Below are 19715 nucleotides of genomic sequence, written 5' to 3'. Positions count from 1 at the left end.
CATGCACATGTATACATCTGTACCAATCTTAGCAAAAACGTGATTTGTGCATATTTACAAAATGGTACTATTTCCACTCTACCTTCCTGCCCACAGTGGCAAGCAGCCTAAAACTGTCTATTCTCTCTTCATAGCTCTATTTGTCAAAGGGAGGAGAGATGTGAAGAGTGCCTGGGGGAAAGTCTCCCATGTTGGTGCTCAAAGCAGCACACTCATAAATGACTTTTTCCATAAAACACAGTGGTGCTCGCTTACAGGAGCACTTTGTAGTAGTAACATGCTGGCTGCCTTGGGAAGTTAAAGTAGCAAGCTACAGGCATTTAAAAAGGTTAATGATTAAATACTGAAGCCTGTATTTACAAAGCAGAATCCACTTACGTGATTACTAGAGGTTAAAACTCGGCATCAAAAGAAGTTTTAGTTCACAGCAATATAGTTAAGATTTTGATTACAGCAGTCTCCCACACAAATGTAAAAACATGCAAGTAGTTACTAAATGCTAAAATTGCTTGCAAAGCTTTTCATGTGCATAATGAGTGTCATGAAATGGAAGGTGTTCATACACCAAAACTGAACAGCTTTCAGATCTTGAAGACAGTACCTCAAGTTAAACCAGGAAGATCAGTAGCCACAGCAGCTCCCAGTATGAAATTGTCCTTGGCAGATGGCTGTGATGTTTGGCCTCCACAGATCTTGAGTTTCAGCAGTCTCTAGTGTTTCACAACAGACTGCTGTTAACGGGAGAGACTAACACAGCCATACAGCTAGACCATCAGACAGCAGCATTCTCTTTAAGCTTCCAAATACAGGTAGTTACTGTGCACTGGATTTTGCATAGTTCTACATACAGCTAGTCACAAGATGTGTTTTATTGCCTTAGGAAACTAAAACAACTTCCACTTTCACCCTCCAAAGTGTTTTGTAAAGATGTTAACTGAAAATAAACAGGCATTCTCACATAGGCACTTCCTGGTTTTGACCATTCCTTTCTGTCAAAACTCCTTTACCAAAAAAAGGTACTGTGTATTTGACAAGTATGCAAAATCCACCTTGTTTTCCCACAAGTGTTGATGAGCTAATACCCACATCTGTCATTCACAACTGTGTCAGAGATAATGGGTCAACCATACCACTACTTAAGAGGTTAACAGATGCAGAGATGAAGCTCCTGATTGTACTCTGCAAGTCACTAAAGTCATGCTCTATCCATTCAGCTGCTTGGGCTTTTACAGCCTGAATTTACTGCCCATTTACAAACCAGAAGTACCCTAAATTCACAGAATCTCACAGGCTGTAGTAATGGCCATCTCACCTTCCAAGATGCCCAAATGTCCATGAGCTGTGTCTCTTGAAAGACAAAATTTCTGAGAGCTGAGCACTGACTAGGCAGTCAAGCTTAAGTCTCCCAATGAATACGGCTGATTCTTTTTGCAGAAAGGAAACAAACCAGTTAATGCACAAAATTTAAAGCAGAATTGGCTTTGACAGTAGCATCCCCACTTCAAGAGTCAAGTTTACTACAGCTTAAAATATTGTGCAGCCTTGTTGAGTTGCTTATCATTCAAGTGCACAGGGGGCTGCTGTGATAATGTTACAAGTGCCCAGCTAGCAGTGGAAAGCAACACTGCCTGTATGAATCCCATTTTGCTTTGGAACTTTACACCAAGAGTAAAATCAGAGAGGCCTCTCCTCTTGTTCAGCACAAGAAACAGTGTTCTATATCACCATCTTGTCAGCAAGGCAAAAACTTTCATTAGAGAGACAATCTCCAAGACCTTTTGGAAGTTTGAAATAAGTTATAAAGGTTCATAGTGCCAAATCACTAAATATTTAAAAAGATCAAAGCAAAAAGCCAACCACAGATTCAGGTCAATGCTTTTTAGATTCAATAGATTGAACTACAGTTTTTAATAGTCTAGCCTTTTTGGCTTCCCCCGGTAAGGACAGACAGAATTCTTCACATGTCAGCAGGCAGGGCCCTTAAATTTTCATTTAAATATAATAAATCATCTCCAAGTTCTATACCCTTATATCCAGTTTATTATAACAAGGGATTTATAAGAAAAAAATGCTGATTGTCTTGCTTAAAAAACAAACAAACAAAAAAGACATAAATACCAATCACACAGACAAAGGATTATTGAAAAAATCATTTTCTCATTTTTCATCATGAAGTAACAAACCTGCTTGGAAGTTTTGATCACTGAAACACTAACAGCATTTAACAAGTAGCCAAAACACAACTATCCAGCAGGTGTCACAGAAGTTTAAATATGAATGGGCAGCTGAGTGCAATGCTGGATCTCACTCAGAGGACTCATTCAGAAAGACATTAAATTAGGACCAGACCCAGTGGTCCTGTCACAGCTCCTGGGAAGTAAAGTATCTTTAAAAAACATGATTAAGTGTAAACTTTTTGTTCCATTTGTCATTTAAGTTGCATCAGTCAATATGAAACAGGACCAGAACACACAAACAGCAGTTTCTAATACAAGTTCTTCTCTCTCGTAGTTACACGCAGGATGCACCCAACTCCCACACCGGGATTGTGGCCAGCGTCTCTTTGCCTTACTGGAAGTACGGGACTGGCCCTAGCAACATGGCTTAATCTGCAGGGACAGCAATTTCGAAATATATTTGACCATAACTTTTTACTGGAAAGAAGGTAAATGGGTTGGGTGAAAGATAGCATACCAAGGCAGAATTAGTTTAATGAAAGAATAAATTCACATTTTGGCCACTCCCTTCTCCCTACTGCTAAAGAAAGGAAAAAAAAAACCCAAACCACAAAAAACCTACTGATTGCTGCCTTAGAATTCAGCATAAGAAGCCATCAAACAAGCAAGCAGTATCTTTAGAAATTATGCCAGCTGTCTGCACGATCCCAGTTCCAATACTGAAGAGGACTGGGAAGCCCGTATGTTAGCAGGAGACAGCTGAAAGAGGAGGAGGTTGGGGAAAGATGAAGAGTAGCAACTTTGGAGGCAAATACTGAAGCTGCAACCAGAGCTGTATTGCAGGGGATCTTTAAAGTAGCTGCAACAGCACCACAAAGCAGTCCAGCCCCAGCAGGTTAACTGGTGACAGCTGTGGTGGGCAGGGCACTCCTGCAGATCCCTGAAGGTTAGCAGAGCTATCACCACCTGCTGTTACAAGTGCTTGGGTTCACTACTCTGTTTTCAACATACACAGGCCAACAGCTGGCTGACTTAGAAGACAAAAAAAAAGAAAAAAATCACCTTTTTTTTGTCCTAAAAAAAGCACAGATTTATATTCACATGACCACCAGAAAGCAGTCCGCTAAGTGATGAATGAAGTCCTGCAAACACTTAAGACACTATTGTTTCAAGACATCTAAGATAATCAAGTAAGCAGAATCTGCGGCCACAGGACCTGAACAGACTTTGATTTATCAAATACATTTCTGTATGGAGGTTATCAGAGTCAGCTGTCCTTAACACCAATAAGAACCAGCCTTTTTTTTGAGAACTAGCTGAAGCTTTCAAAAGAAAAGCAGTCAGCACTACTAATATTCCTAAACAGCAAAGATCTCCACTAAAATACTCTGAATTCCAGGCAACTTTAAAAAGAAAGGCACTAGACAGGTATATTCTGTCTTGGCAAGCAGAGTTTCAACATCAGACTAGCAAGTACAAATTGGTCATGTTTTAATAAAAAACAACAAAATTTACAATAACGATACTAAAAAAAAAGTGTACAATGAACACTACTTTATGAGCAGTTAAAACTGTACGCACTGTAAACAGCTGAAGTTATTTGAAAGGCAGACTGCAATTTTATCAATGAAATGTAGATTACTCTTCACTTAATCAGTCCTCAGAGTCAGAACACAAGGACAGCAGTACCTGACAGCTGCTAGCACCCCCGTTTGCAGGAAAGACCTTGGAAGTTAACAGGCACTATGAGCTTCTCACTCAAAGCATTCTCCTCCCCACAAATTCAGTGCTATCCACCCTTGTTCAGAGTTTTCAAGGTAAGATGCCCAAAGACCTTCTCATCCTTTGAGGCTAACAGAGCACTGGATGCACAGTACTTCTCAAAATCACAGCTGCTTTGCCAGGTATTCTCCCTTTAAACATCCATATTTTTATAGAGTCCATAGTCTCCAAACTACTGTACTGCTAAAAAATGTAACTGATTAAAATACAGTAGATGTCTGAGCATATTTTTCCATGCTAACTTATTAAAATCATACTTACTTACTCAGAAAAGCACACCAGAAGGATTTCAGGTGCAGAGGGCTCCTTCCACCTCAGGGGAGAGGATTAAAAGCCTAACCCAAAACCCAGCAATACACTCAAAACTCAAGCTGTCTGGTGGTTTTAACAGCCAGAGCAACAGATTCACCAATGTAGTTCATTGAATTCATTCTGGCTCGTGTCAGTTTCAGTTGAAAATCCCAGGATCGACATAAGGATATGCAAGAAACTCCCCCAGTTTATTGCCTTCCACATCATAATGGAGCATCCGAAAACAAACATCACAGAAGAAACAAGGATCCTCTGGTGCCAGACTGTCTTTGTTGGTTACCCACCTGCAGGTTACAAAATACAAGTGTTTTCCACGAGTCCAACACATTTGTGACAAACACCTCAACACTCAGAGTTGGGGATGGCAGCAACAAACATCAGTAATAATGTTACACTGACCAGGCACTATCCATATTGCATATATCCCACCCTAACCATACAGCTGTTTTCCAAACTCCACACCCATTCAGCATCAACCCTAGCTGCTATCTTGCACTGCTACAGCATTTCCTGAGGAACTCCTCAAACCTGTGTAGCTGGTACAGTGCAAACTTCCCCCCCCGCCCCATGCCTAACACCACCCCCCAAAAAAAAGAATCTTCTGTCCACCCTATGGCCATTTAAGTCATAAAAGATAAATCTGTTTTCCCTTAAGATAAGAAACTGTGATAAAGAGCAGGCACGTGACTGACCCAAACCACTCTGAGTAATAATGAAATCCATTTATGAGTCTAAAAGAAGGGCCTGGATGATGCAGACAAGACCAGGAAAGGATTGCTGCACACTCCGGCAAGCACTGAAGTTAACATGAACACAGCTGTCAGTACAAGGAGGGCCTGCCATGTCACTGAGCAATTAATTTATGGTAGCACTCAAGAGGCCATGACAGCTCAAGGCCTCTGGTGATTAAAGATGCTATCTGCACAGATTAGAACATGCAGGACAGCCAGCCAAAGCAGCTCTGCTATCCATGGTTTAGCATCTCCCCACCTAAGCTTAGTGCTTAATCCCGGTTTTAATTTAATGCATTTACATCACCCCTGGTAATGCCCTCCCCATCCCATCTTTCCCCCATATTGACCCTTTGGCTCCACCTCCCCTTATGGCCAAATGCCTCACAGATTACAGCCACTTCTGAAGGTATCCTAGGGGCTCCACTAGGAACACTAAGATGGGCTCCCATCACAAGGGGAATTGGCTCTTTGCCTGATTCCAGGGAAGTCTTAAGGCCAAACAAGCAAGATAACAAGGACACAGCTGCTGTGTCAAACTGAGGCTGAGAGTGTAAGCTGCCCTGGGGGTAAAAATAAAGGGCAGTGGGTGTTTCTGTAAATAAATCATTCAGACATATAAAATCAGGGAGTCCAGCCTAGCCGGTAGAACTCCTTTAGAGAAATTTCTACTGTGTCTATTGAAAGCCCTTCTCATGTCTAAGTAAACAGGACTAAAGTGTATAAAGAACACCAAATTCACATTCTGCTCTCTTAACTGCAGAAAATCTGTGCATCACAAAAGGTTCCTTCAAGTACAGCTGCACAGCACAGAGTTTTCATGTAGAGGTTAGGAGTTTACCTGTGGGGAAAGCTACATGCCTTTTAAAAATCTACAGATTTTACTATATTAAAGTTGGACAGATCCATACTTCCCTCTGCTTAGATGCTAGATTGAATGAAAGCTCTGTACGCTCTCTGGCAAATGAATTTGAATCACATGTCTTGTCACAGGGAAAAAATGCAGCGCTTTCCCCCAAAAGTAGGATTTTCAAAAGTAATTGATCAAAAGCCAAGCTCTACGTATGCAAAAGAACCTGAGCCAAATAATTAACCTCTTCATCATTTCAGTTCTTTTGATCATCCTGAATCATCTCCAAATGAACGCTAGCTGCAGGAGGCCTTTTCCTGGGTAGGGACAGGACAACTGCCTAAAGAGTAAGATTTCAGAACACTTGCATGAAGATTATTCACACACCTTATCAAATACATACAGAGCCTTGATTTTTATTTTTTTTTTTAAGTTAGTAGCAGCACCTAGAAAGACTTATTTAAGAAGACAACTTAAAAGGATTGAGAATGTAGCGTACCTGGCTGTATACATTTTGCACACAAAGCATTTTCTGGTACATAACCAGTGTTTCTTTATTAGCAAGGGATAGAGGTTCCTGTCCAGGCAGTCATCATGATGAATGAGCCTTGAGGGAAATAAATAAATACATAAAATACAATAAAGACTCAGCCACATTGAAATTTATCTGAACGTAAGCATGGACATTGAAAATAAGGCATGATTTAAATTCCTGTGTAAACTATGACTAAACTTCTGTTCATCATTTCTTAACACAGATGAAGGCCTGAAGATAGACTGCTAGTGGCACCATCCATGGATTTTATGGTCAGGAGTAAATTCAGTTTACATAGTAACTCAGAAGTCTTCAGACCATCTACTTTAGATGGTCTTTTCAAAGCTTTTATCGCCTACATAGACTAACAGGCAAAAACATCACCAGGTGGATGTTCAGATGCTCAAAATCCTGAGATCACCTACTTGCAACATCTATGCCTTTCTCTGGGTTGTATTCCTCTTGGGAGGCACCATTTATTAACACTGCTTAGGTACATCAGGTTTCTGGGAACTGCAAATGATCTGTCACCCGCTACAGACAATCAGAGGAATGCTCTCTCTACCAATTATGCACTGAGCAGAGTATACACAATAGTTCTACTGTTGATGTGGTTGCCACCTCACAGCCACTATCACCTCCTCCTCCTCCTCTCCCTTGCTTATCCACCTCAACCCACTCTTTCCACTCCTCTTGTCTTCTTTTCAGTGCCTGCCCCTCAGCATCAAGTCTAAACTAACAAGACCAGTTGACTCCAGGCAGAGCCATTAACAGCATTCTGCTCTCTGGTGCTCCAGAACCAGTGTATAAATCAGCCACACATTGGCCCTGCACAGAAATGAACTCTTCACAGTGGGTGCCATTCCTCCCATACCATAGTCATGCCATGCTAGTTAGAAAGCATTCTTTTTATGAAGACAAATTACGTAAAAAAGAAAAAAATGCAAGGGAGATTACTTTCTTCCTTGCAGAGCTAGTCACATGTATATGGAATAAAATCTTAAATAAGCCCTGCAGAAGGCAGCAGAATAATCTTAAAGTTAGTCTAACAAATAGTCAGCATTTAACATCTGAAGTTTGTCCACAGAAAGCTTGCTTTCAACTGCCTAAGGACTCCCAAACAGCAGTAACTTACCTTACATCTGTGATGATAATGATGTGCTCACAGTTCCCTTGGTGGCAGAAAAGGTATGGAAAGCCAATTTTCAGGGACAAATCATTAAATGTGTAGTCCTCCATTTTAACAGACTGAAGATTTCCATAGCCTCTGTCATGAGATTCTGACCACTCAATAACTGTTCTGAAAACAGAAAGGTCATCAGCAAAGCAATGCTATAAACTGTGAATGCACAGAAAAGGAAGGCCTTGGGGGACATGCAAAACTCTTCATCGGGACACAGTTAAAAAGATGGAAATCAAAACAGCTCACAATGGTTTGTAATAACTTAAGGTAATTTCACAGCAATACCACAACCCCAGAGAACTGCACGCTGTTCTTGTGGAACACCTCCCTTTAAATCCCCACCAGGCAGCTTCCCAAGGAGTTCTAGTCAGAGCATATGCTCCTGATGGCACCCATTGAGGTTAAGTTGTTTGCAGCACACTTCTCAGCATTCCAGTAATTCAAGTTACTAGCAGGTCATTTTTGCTCCCTTGGTCAATAACTTTGCTTTAAAGTATTAAAAAGGGGTTTTTTGTTTTTGCCAAGGAGAAACACAAAGCTGACAACTGCACAGTTACACTTCCAAAATCTAGCACTGGAAGGGCACCAGCCACTGGTGCAATTATTTCTTGGCTTTTCAGCATACTCCTACATACAAGGCATCTCACTTCTACAGACTGCTTATGTTATCACAAGCCCTTCCACGAAGATCGTTGTTGCTCATGGACAGAAAGAAAAGGAGCAAAATAATGAACTTCTCTGACAAGTCTGGTGTGACAAGAAGAGAGTCCAAACTCACAGCTCTTCCATACCATCCATTTTACCATCTTGATCTCCTAAATCTCACTAGTGTGTCAGCAAACCCATACTTCCTTAAAATGAACTACTATGTATAGTATGACTTGTGCTCAACCAGTGTGAGCTATGGTTCCAAACAAGAGATTCCTGAGACTCTTGGCAATGTTATCTCAGATTTCTTTTCCCAACAGTCACACAGTCTCCTTGTTGACTCTACCATGAAGGCATTCAGCATATTTTCAAGACTGAGCAGAACAACTGACTTCACACAGCTGAGCTTGCTGTCTTTCTGACCCATCTTCTACCTCACAGGCAAGTCTTTTGGTGGTCAGGGAGCGCACTTAAAAAGCCAGTACAGACTGACACCTGTCACCTTCCACAGCAATCCCATCCAACGGAGCAAAACAGGATTTATGGGGGAAAAAAAATGCATTCATCCCCTTTTCAGAAGGGAAGTGAGCAGAAAGAGTAAGTAGAGCAAGTAAAGTTAAACGTCTATGTAAAAGACAATACAACATGAAAAGATAGTAAGAAAAGCCCATTCTAGCTTCATACGCTAGACGTTCCAGTCTTCAGAATACCAGAAATCATAACCAAAATGAAATAAATTTCCTGTCCCTTAATGTTTTCCTTCATCAACATCTACAAATACTGTACCTGCTCAGATCTCTGCACTCTGGGTATCTTTTATCATTATAAAAGATGCCTTCAAAATAAAAAAAAGCAGACTTGTAGAGATCCTGAGAGAGAGACGGAGAAAGAAAGAGAGAGAGTCTGCATTAGTGTTATGAGAGATTAAACACCTTAAACAAGAACATGTCAAAAACCAAGCACTTTAGGTATCTAAACAAGGTATCTGTTTCCCATAAGGTCCATCTTCTGTTGTTGCTGTCAAAATAGCCTTTATATGAACAAGTAGCTTGAGCAGAGAGAAGACGACCAGGAAAGGTTGTGCTTTATTACCCACATAACTTTTTCACCTTTACATTGTCCTCTTCCAAGTTGTTTCTGCCATATAAGAGAGTGTTGTTTTGGTTTATGCTATAACTCCTTAAAGACTGAGGCCAGATAGCAGTGTATATTATCAAACTGATCACAAGACATGTGCAGGGCTTAAGAAACAGTTACAAGAAGCAGGAGACAGCCTTCTGCGGTGAACCTTAAAGCAGGGAGATGCCTCAGATCAAAAACCCACAGCAAGCAGGGAACCATATTTTTCAGGTACTTTATTACATTTTGCTGAAGAAAAAAAATATCCCCCCCCCCCAAAAATCACCTTTGTTTCAAGAGCAATACAGCTAACATGCAAGTCTATCCTAGGCTGGGGAAAACAGGTCAGCTACCTTGTACAGCATTCTTTACTGGAAGTGAGGAGAGGTTAAAGGACATAGACTAAACACTCTCAAACCACTGCAGAGTGGAACACTTCCGTACTGACTGCTGCTCAGGGAGCCATTCTGCATATGCTGTATATGCAACTGTGCACAGCTACAACACATACAAGTGATGCTAAGATACCCTGTATACATACACAGTTGACCTGTTAAGTTACAGCATACAATTTTTTCCGTATTTTCAACTGCAGTTTGAAGAAAAGCAGTGTTTCGTAACATTTCAGCAAAAACCTTTATCGGCAATTTTACACTGGCATTCAGATACTGTACAAAGCCTATTTAAATCCTGCGTTTTCTTCAAGTATACAGAAAACTGCAAGGAATCCTTCATTGATGGGCCTTAAGAGCATTTTGATAAAGAATGTCTCCAATATGCATCAACACATAGTTTTACCATATCGAAGTGGTCCCAACCTTTACATCTCTAATTACACTATATCACAGCTCTCAGTTAAGTAAAGGTTATGTTTATTCATCAACAGATGCATGTGCAGGCAGGTCAGACATAATGACTGGGGAAGGTAACTTCAAGGAGCAAGGAGCTTGGTTCCTTTCCATGACTAACATGGTGACCAAGTCACTCAAATTCTGTAACTTGGGAGTTGCTCACTGCTCATTAAGTCACAGAATCCTGATGAACTTTTTACATGTCTGGTGAGAGGCAGCCTCTGACCTGCAAGAGCTTACAGTGGAAAAGAAAAGGCTGAGAAAGGGTGAAAGACAAGAAGTGAACATGAATGATTTTACAGGCTGGGTACAGCCGCACAAGCAGACTAAATAAGAATCAAATGGGAAAACTGTGGACAACTAGGTACTCTGGATCCTCAGACCAGTCTTAATGTGACTTTATTAACAGAGAATGAATGTTCCTTTGTGCCCAGAGGTCTCTCTGAGCTATGAACTAACTCTAAGGCATCAAAAGACAGGAAATGGCAGACACTGGGGCCAGAGATGGGACTCATAACTGGAGATGACCTGCATGAAGGCACAGTGGTAGGAATGTTTTACATTCTCACAATTTGTTTCAGCCCTGTTACTGTCACCCTCCCTGGCTCTCTAACCACAAACTGTTAAGTACTGCCATGCTCTGGCAACTCCTTACCAGCTTCTGTGGGTCACAGTTCTGAAATAGCCAGTCCTTTAAAGCTGCTCCAAACTTCAGAAAACAGCTGTTTGTCATAGTGAACAGAAGGCCAAGGGAGCCACTGTTATAAACTTCTTGGGACTTTGAGTCAGGTCTTTCCTGATTAATGCTGTCCAGAGGTATGACTCAAACATTGCTTCCTCCCAGACTTTGCATTATCCTTCAGTTTGCAAGGAGGGATGCCCTATTGTTTCTCCAGGGAAACCCAACAGTAGTAGGAACCACATAAAAGATCCATGATCCTTGTTAAAAGTGGCCATATATGTGGAATAAAATAACTCAATATTGCCCAGTTCTCTTAAACATCCCGTGGATGTTGGTTTGACTAAGGTGTTTGCTTACCAAAAGAACAAACCAAACCAAATAAGGCACAGAATAGAACAGAGTATTTCAGTTGGAGGCGACCTACAACGATCATCTAGTCCAACTGCCTGGCCACTTCAGGGCTGACCAACAGTGAAAGCATGTTATTAAGGGCATTGCCCAAACTCCTCTTAAACATGTACAGGCTTGGGGCTTTGACCACCTCTCTAGGAAGGCTGTTCCAGTGTTTGACCACCCTCTCAGTAAGGACATGCTTCCTAATGTCCAGCTTGAATCTCGCTTGACACAGCTTTGAACAATTCCCACACGTCCTGTCACTGGATCCCAGGGAGAAGAGATCGGCAGCTCCCTCTCCACCTCCCCTCCTCAAGAAGCTGTAGCGAGCAATGAGGTCACCCCTCAGCCTCCTTTTCTCCAAACCAGACAAACCCAAAGTCCTCAGGGCTCCTCACAGGACATGCCTTCCAGCCCTTTCACCAACTTTGCTGCCCTCCTCTCAATGCATTCAAGAACCTTCACATCCTTCTCAAATTGTGGGGTCCAGAACTGCACATAGTACTCAAGGTGAGGCTGCACCAACACTAAATACAGTGGGATAATCACCTCCTTTGACCAGCTGGTTATGCTGCTTTTGATGTACCCCAGGATGCAGTTTGCCCTCTTGGCTGCCAGGGCACACTGCTGACTATGTTGAGCCTGTTGTCAACCAGCACCTCCAGATCCCTTTCTGCAGGGCTGATCTCCAGCCACTCCTCTCCCAGTTTGTATTTGTGCCTGGCGTTACTCTGTCCCAGGTGCAGAATCCAGTATTTAAACTTGTTAAATTTCATCCCATTAATCATTGCCCAATGAAGAAAAAGCAAAGAATAAAATCACAAAACCCAGAAGTAGCAGCAATGAAAGAAGTGAGGCCTATTTACACCAGTAAAATCCCAGAAGTCTCTCTCATTCTCTCTGTATCAGCTGACAAGCTACACTTGTTTACTTAACCAATAAGAGCAGCAAGTTGACGCTTTCACTGAGCCCATGTACTCAAACTGCACTTCAAGAGAAGCGAAAGCTGTCATCAACAGCTAACTTATTTACACAGCCTTTCCTGCAGACTCTCAGAGCACCACTCTGATTTAAATCAGTCTCTAAGATCCTTAAATTAGTCAGAAGTTATCTTCTCTATTTGGAAAAGCTAACATATTTCTGGCAGGTCATGGTGCCACTTCCTTCCTAAACTGAAAGAAAATTCTAACCCCCTGATGGCTGATTACCTGTCTGCTGAAGCAACATGTGAATTTTACTGTGAAGACTTACCACACACTGAGCCTATACTTCAATGCAAGTTGCAAGTTCACAATCACACTTGAGGAAAACAAACAAATGGAATGAATGCACACCACTCATTAACAACTCCTGCTGGAAGGCGAGGCATGGTGGCATGCACTTACTTTGGGGAAATTGTTGATGTGAGGTAGCCTAACCTCAGCCCTGTTGAGGCCATGGCAGCTTCACATAACTCTTCTGCAGGCCCAGGAGCAGAGTCTTAACTCTCTGGTCTCAGTACTAATCAGCTAGTGCTTTACTAGCTAGTGGTAGAAAGACTCTTCTATTTACTTCACATAAATGAAAGGACTAATATCTGGGATGTCTTTCTGTCTCCTTAAACAAGAATGTGCCATCTTTTCACTGTTACGTATACAAATATATAACATCCTCTGGTTTCTCTCAGATTGTATATCATATATTATTTGATTGATATTATATTGATAGTATACTATATTATTAATATATAATATTGGTGGAACAGCGGGGCCCCAAGCATGATAATCAGCCTAGTTGGAGGCCAGTAACTAGCAGAATACTCCAAGGGTCAATACAGGGTCCAGTTCTGTTTAATATCTTAATGATCTGGATGATGAGGCAGAGCGTACCTTCAGCAAGTTTGCTGCTGACACAAAACTGAGAGGCGTGGCTGATGTACCAGATGATCATGCTGCCACCCAGAAGGACATTGACAGGCTGGAAAAATGCGCCAACAGGAACTTCATGAAGTTCAACAAGGAGAAGTGCAAGGTCCTGCACCTGGGGAGAACAACCCCATCCACCACTATGTGCTGGTGATACAAGATGCTTTACATCTTGTGTTGCAAGGAGAATAGAGTGGCCTTGTTATGCTGACTAGTAGTGGATAAGAAAACCTATACGTTGCAAAATGTCTAAGATACCAGAGGAAATTGCTTTTGGTCGACCTTGCAATTGCCTAGGAAGATGAGAACCTTAGGCCCTTTTTAGATAATTTAGCTTAAAAGCGTCAATGTGGCTTGTGTTAAAAGAATGAAAATCAAGAAGAGATAAGTATTAGAGTTACTAATGAACATTCTTTAGGATAAGGTGTACCAAAACTTGTAAAGTGTCCCACTGTGCAGAATCGCTAGAAGAGGGTGAACTAGTGGACAAGTGAGGAACACTATCAAAGACCACCAGAGGACCCCTGAAGACCAGCAAAGAACATTCTTTAGGATAAGGTGTACCAAAACTTGTAAAGTGTCCCACTGTGCAGAATCGCTAGAAGAGGGTGAACTAGTGGACAAGTGAGGAACACTATCAAAGACCACCAGAGGACCCCTGAAGACCAGCAAAGATCTCGAGCGCGCCTGTGCCAAGGACATTTACATATATTAATGAGTTCCCAGAATTCAGATGAATATGTTAATTATTTCCAGGAAAAATCATGAATATGTATATCTATTTTGCATATAATCTCAACTGTTGAAGGAATTGGTGTACACAACAGGTGGAGCAATCCCCTGTGTACCCAGCGCTGCAATAAAGAATGCCTGCTTTCTAAAACTCCAAAATTGAGTCTTAGAGTTTCTGAAGTGCTGACTTACAGTAACACTGGGAGCCCCTCAGCTGGAAAGCAACTTGGCAGAAAAGAACCTGGGGGTCCTGGTGGGCACCAAGTTCACCATAAGCCAGCAATGTGCCTTGCTGCAAAGAAGGCAAATGGGATCCTGTACTGTGTTAGACGAAGGATTGCCAGCAGGTTGAGAGGTGATCCTTCCTCCCTGCTCAGCACTACTGAGGCCACATGTGGTGTCCTGTGTCCAGTTCTGAGCTCCTCAGTACAAGAAAGACCTGGACATACTGGAGAGAGAGTCCCACAAGGGCCATGAAGATGAAGAGACTGGACCGTCTCTCCTGTGAGGAGAAGCTGAGAGATGGAACTGTTCAGCCTGGCAAAGAGAAGGTTCAGGGGGGATCTTACTGACATACACAAATACCTCTAGGGAGGGTGCAAAGAAGATGAAGCTAGGCTCTTTTCAGTGGTGCCCAGTGACAGGACAAAAGGCAAAGGGCACCAACTGAAAGACAGGAGGTTCCCTCTGAACATCAGAATTTTCACTGTGAGGGTGACAGAGCACTGGCACAGGTTGCCCAAGGAGGTTATGGAATCTCCATCCTTGGAGATATCCAAAAGCCGTCTGGACATGGTCCTGGACAACTGGCTGTAGGTGGCCTTGCTTGAGCAGGGAGGTTGGACCAGATGTCCCCCAGAGGTCCCTTCCAACCTCAGCCATTCTGTGATATGATACATATTATATGTGATATAATATCAAAATGATGCAATTTCAGTATTTTCAATTAGAGTACTTCTTCTTTATTGAATCCTTTTGCACTTCCTCAGAGAACACCTGGCAATTGTAGGAGAGGGGAATAATCTTCATTCCTACTTTTGATCAGCACCCAGCTGCAAACACCAAAGCATGTAAATTCAGAGGGGGATGGTCCACATTTAGCTTGCTATTACCTTTGGTCCTGTAGAACATAGCTTAAAGTAAAATCAGTCCATGGCAATACACCTATGCAAGAACTCACTGCCAGTGTTACTACTTTCCAGCGGTAGCATTAATGATGTTTTTCTTGACATCACACAAAACAGGTCAGCTTGGTAGTGCCACCAGGAAGTATTTACTTGCAGTGCAACCCACAAGCAGAACTGATGCTGCTGAATTTAGTGCTGAAGAAAAAACAATAAAAAACCCCTCTGCCTCCCCCTCTCCTCCTATGTTTTCAAAGCTCCTATACATGTAGAGGGTTCCACATAGAAGGTTTTACCTTGCTGATGTGCTCTGGTGCTTGATCGGTCTGACTGCTGAACTCACCACCTATCTGGAGGTCACTGACGCAAGAAATCGAGTCTCTCAGCTCGGTGAGCTTCTGGCTGCCCAGTACAAGCACTGTCTGATACGGTTTGTGATCTTTATGCTATGAAGAAAACAGCATACATGCTTAAAATAAAAATCGCTTGCCAGCATCAGTACTGCTCTTCAGTTGACAACTTCAGGTCATTAATGACACCGTATGGCACATGACCTCTCCATACAAGATTTTAAACAGCATCTTGCCTCAGCCTTTCCTAAGGCTGCCATTTACTAGTTTTATTTAGAAACTCAAAAGTCACATTCCCCACTGGAAAGTGCAGGGAAAATAGGAAGTCTGAGCACATTTATCCCAAATACAGAAAGAGTACTTCAGTTTTCATGTATTTAGTTTCAGATTTTTAACTTTCTGTGAAATCAATTAACCACTGAGTAATTATTGTAAAAAATTTCCTTCTGTAAACCACTAATGGAATGAAAACCAGATTCTGAAAAAGCCTTACAAAGTTACCACAGTTGAAAGGTTTGCCACACTCCCACAGTGGACTCACTGATTTTAATTGCTTAGGAGAGCAAGATATTACCTCAGCAGGGAAGAGACATCAGAAAACAACCTAGAGAATTTAGTACCAACCTTCTGAAATATGACAGGATAGTAGATGTTCAGAGTTAAAAGTAGTTCTCCCTCCTCAACTAGATCTGTTGGGTTGTCTGGCCTCTTTCCAATTGCATGTGATTCCTGGAGAAAGAGAGAGAGAGAGATTATATTGGCAACCACTTATATATCATAGCCCCTAGATGAACGTCTGAGAAATGCTGTTCTAACTATAACTCGATTTTTGACTGTGTAGCCTTCTGAATTGGTAACAGCCCACTTTCTCCAAGACGAAGAGGTGAGAAACTGCTGTAATTACAGATTTCAAGCATTTTCCTTTATTCCTCAGCTCTGGAGAAACTGAGGTGCTTTCAGCAGTTACAAGATAGCTGGCTACTCCTTGGCTACTGAAAGGACCTACATAAAGGATTTAAAGCCTGCTGCCACTCTGCCCTCACGGAACCCAGCTGCTACCAACTTCCATCACTTAATGCTTTGAAATGCTCTTTGAATGCTTTCACATGTAAAGGAGGATCGCAACCCTCAACTTGAGACAGACTGACCTAGAAACTAGCCATAGTACGAGGTATATGAAAACAAAAATTAGTGCAACACTTCTTATTAGGGAAGCTTGACATAGCTGGAGGTCTCCAGTTCTTCAAAATCCAAACCCAAAATCCAGCACTGCCCTTGCCACACTACATTTTCGAAAAGAAGTGAAAGCATTTCCGCATTTCCATCCAAGACTGTGTTTAAGACATAGCCCAGCTGTCAGAATGAGGGAGGGCACTTTTCTGTGGCTGTCAGTTTCCTCCTTTTTCAACAAATCAAGAGAGAATACTGACTGTAAAAACACTTCCCACCAACACAAAGTTTTCTTTGGATTTAGTAACAGGAGCGTGTACTGCTGCCAAAGATACTTGTGCTCTATCCCTTGCATCTCCCTTCTTCATGCAACACATTCCAAACTCACATTTCTTATTGCTCTCACCCTGTTCTAGGACACTGTGGCTCCAACCAGCTCTGACACACAAACCAGTTACCACAGCTTCCTTAAAGGATGTAGTAACTGACCACATGCTCATTCTGCAGAAACAGAAGTTAAGACACCACTCACTGAAACCCTTTATGAAGATACTGCAAATATTTTCCCAGATATGCCCTAGGCCAACATCCCAACACAGTTGTTGCATCTCAGCTGATACATGATGTTTACATCATGTGCCTGGGCCTCTGGACAGTTGAAACAAGATCACTCATGACAGACCAGGAAACCTCAAGGGGAAGAAATATCTAATACTGACAATTGAGGCTCCTTCCTCACTACACTTCCAGCCCTACTTTTTACAGTAGTTCATGGCCTACTTGCTCAAGCCATGGACTCCAGCACTGCAAAAGTTAAGAACTTAAGTTTTCCTGTTTAGCACTTTGATGGTTGTGATGAAATCTTTAAAAAAGAGGTATTAAGCATAGTTAAAGGAATTCCAAGATGGCTTTTGAAGGGCTGATCACTACACTCCTGGTTCCTGACAGCTCAAAATGGTTGAGAAACTTGGGTTACAAAGCCCAGAATTAGGAACTTACTGCCACCATGCTCCTACTGTCATCTTCCTTCAGCCCTATAGAAACTAGCTCACAATCATTTACACATTAAAGCTTAGATTCCAACACAGGACTCCAGGAGAAAAACATTTTGCATTTTGTCTAGCTCTACAGTGAATTCACATGTAAACTTCATCCCCTACACAATGCTTTAGTAGCAATCAAATAAAAGCAGTCATAGAGCAGTAATGAGCTGGAGTTCCTCCATACTACATTTGCTACTAACAGACTGTAAGAGCAGAGTTCCTGTCCTATCTGTCTTAAAAATGTCTTTAATCTTTATCATTACCTGCAAACTCCTACCTGCAAACATTTACAGTGTACAGAGATTCATAGTGATGAAAAAAAAAGCAGCAAGAAGCTGGCTTTTGCATGTGCTGAACTGTCTTGAAATCCTACAAGATGTCAGGGAACTTACCATCTCATAGGCAAGAGTTTCTTGTCTGCAAGCCCGATCCACAATAATTGTTTCTTCTCTCCTCTCTAATGCCTTCTTTCTAATTCTGAGGGGCAGGAACACAGGACAAAATTTTGTTCAACAACTTCCATGCAGAATCTCTACATATATTTTTAAATGATACAAGCTACTACAGTGCAGCTTTCAAAGAGCAGGATTTCTGCCTGTCTTAGTACTACAGACTAACTTACAATACTCTTGTCTCCTGACTCCCATAAAACCTGTGAGTACACAGGCCCACTTGGGGATTTCAGCTTGTGTTTTTCTCTCCCCTTAAGTGCAAATTACAGGGGTTTTGTGGCAGTTTTACACTTACAAGAAAAAACAGCAAAACATTGTCTAAAGAGGCTCTCCTAGAAAGAACACTTTGCTACCTTTGAGGAAGCTGTTTCAACTATCACTGCCACTTCAGACAAACTCAATTCATGTTCAAGCAAAAAACAAGAAAAAACCCACAAATATTCTCAACCACATGACATAAATACTTTCCTAAAAAAAATTCAGTATCATTTGTAGAAGAAATAATATCATACATAGAATATCTACTAAAATACATGTATTTAACCACTGCATGAACACCAAACCCTTTTTCAATTTCCATGACAAGTCTATTTACCCTCCAGACCTTCCTGAAGGTGTTCAGTAACAGCCAGACTTAACACTGATCACAACCTTAACTGATTTCTTTGCATTAGCACTACTCAAACCAAAATTCAAGTACAGCAAAGGCCCAAACTGGTCAAGTATGAGTTCAAACTTCACTAACTCATAGAAAATTAACATACATTGCTCAACCTCTGGAACGCACCAGTATTATCAATGAATTCTGTAAAGAGTGGATTCAGGTAAAGAGGTATCTGGTTACAACTTCAGTACTTCCACTTTGGCTGTTACAATGTGACTGTGGCTTACTAGAGGCAAGAGCTCCAGCTTTTTTTCACAAGGCTTTGGAGAAACCTCCTGCACCTAATTATGAGAAGTCCTCTGCATGCTCCAAACTTAGGCACCAGTTCAGGTCTACCCAGAAACCTGAAGTTCTTCCAATAAGAAAGATGGCATATTCTGTATATCTTAATAAAAAAAATTCCTAAGTAACATGCAAGCAGAAGGATCATACCAATTATCCTATTGTAAGCTGGTGTTTCTGCCCTTAGAGTATTTCTGGACACTGTTTCAGAAAGTACACCATTGCCTGGAAAGGGAACAGCAGCCAGCCATGCTTTTGTGCTTGTTTTCCACCCCACCCTGTATCAGGGTACTGTGAGTGTACTGTAACGACATACCTAAGAGTTAGCAGACTGCTATCTTCAGGAATAACATCTGGGTCCTTTTCTTTATCAGAAGACATTAACGTATCAATGCTAGGACAATAAAGAAAATAACTATTATACATTTTTTCATACTTACTCATTATGGTTTAACCCCAGCCAGCAACTAAGCACCACGCAGCTGCTCACTCACTTCCCCTCCCACCTAGTGGGATGGGGGAGAAAATCAGAAAAAGAAGTAAAACTTGCAGCTTGAAATAAGAACAGTTTAATAGAACAGAAAAGAAGAAACTACTAATAATAATGATAACACTAATAAAATGACAACAGCAATAATAAAGGGATTGGAATGTACAAATAATGCACAACGCAACTGCTCACCACCCACCAATCAACACCCAGCTAGTCCCGGACTGGTGATCCCCCACTG

At 41.6% G+C, this 19715-nt stretch overlaps 1 protein-coding gene across 1 annotated transcript in view; it reads right to left on the bottom strand.

Moving 5' to 3' along the window:
* Positions 1-3651: 3651 nt before the first annotated feature.
* Positions 3652-19715, bottom strand: part of SNAPC3 (small nuclear RNA activating complex polypeptide 3) — a 28719-nt gene continuing 12655 nt past the window's right edge. Inside the window, exons 2-9 of the mRNA XM_075019813.1 lie at positions 19301-19378; positions 17979-18063; positions 15998-16102; positions 15320-15469; positions 9005-9087; positions 7523-7687; positions 6352-6459; positions 3652-4555 (exon numbers count right to left, since the gene is read on the bottom strand). Of these exons, the coding sequence (XP_074875914.1) occupies positions 4408-4555; positions 6352-6459; positions 7523-7687; positions 9005-9087; positions 15320-15469; positions 15998-16102; positions 17979-18063; positions 19301-19378 (922 nt within the window). The 3' untranslated portion in view covers positions 3652-4407. The remainder of the gene's footprint in view (positions 4556-6351; positions 6460-7522; positions 7688-9004; positions 9088-15319; positions 15470-15997; positions 16103-17978; positions 18064-19300; positions 19379-19715) is intronic.

This window comes from Buteo buteo, chromosome Z (genome assembly GCF_964188355.1).
Source record: "Buteo buteo chromosome Z, bButBut1.hap1.1, whole genome shotgun sequence".
Lineage (NCBI taxonomy): Eukaryota > Metazoa > Chordata > Aves > Accipitriformes > Accipitridae > Buteo > Buteo buteo.
This window is presented reverse-complemented; position numbering and strand designations above follow the sequence as displayed.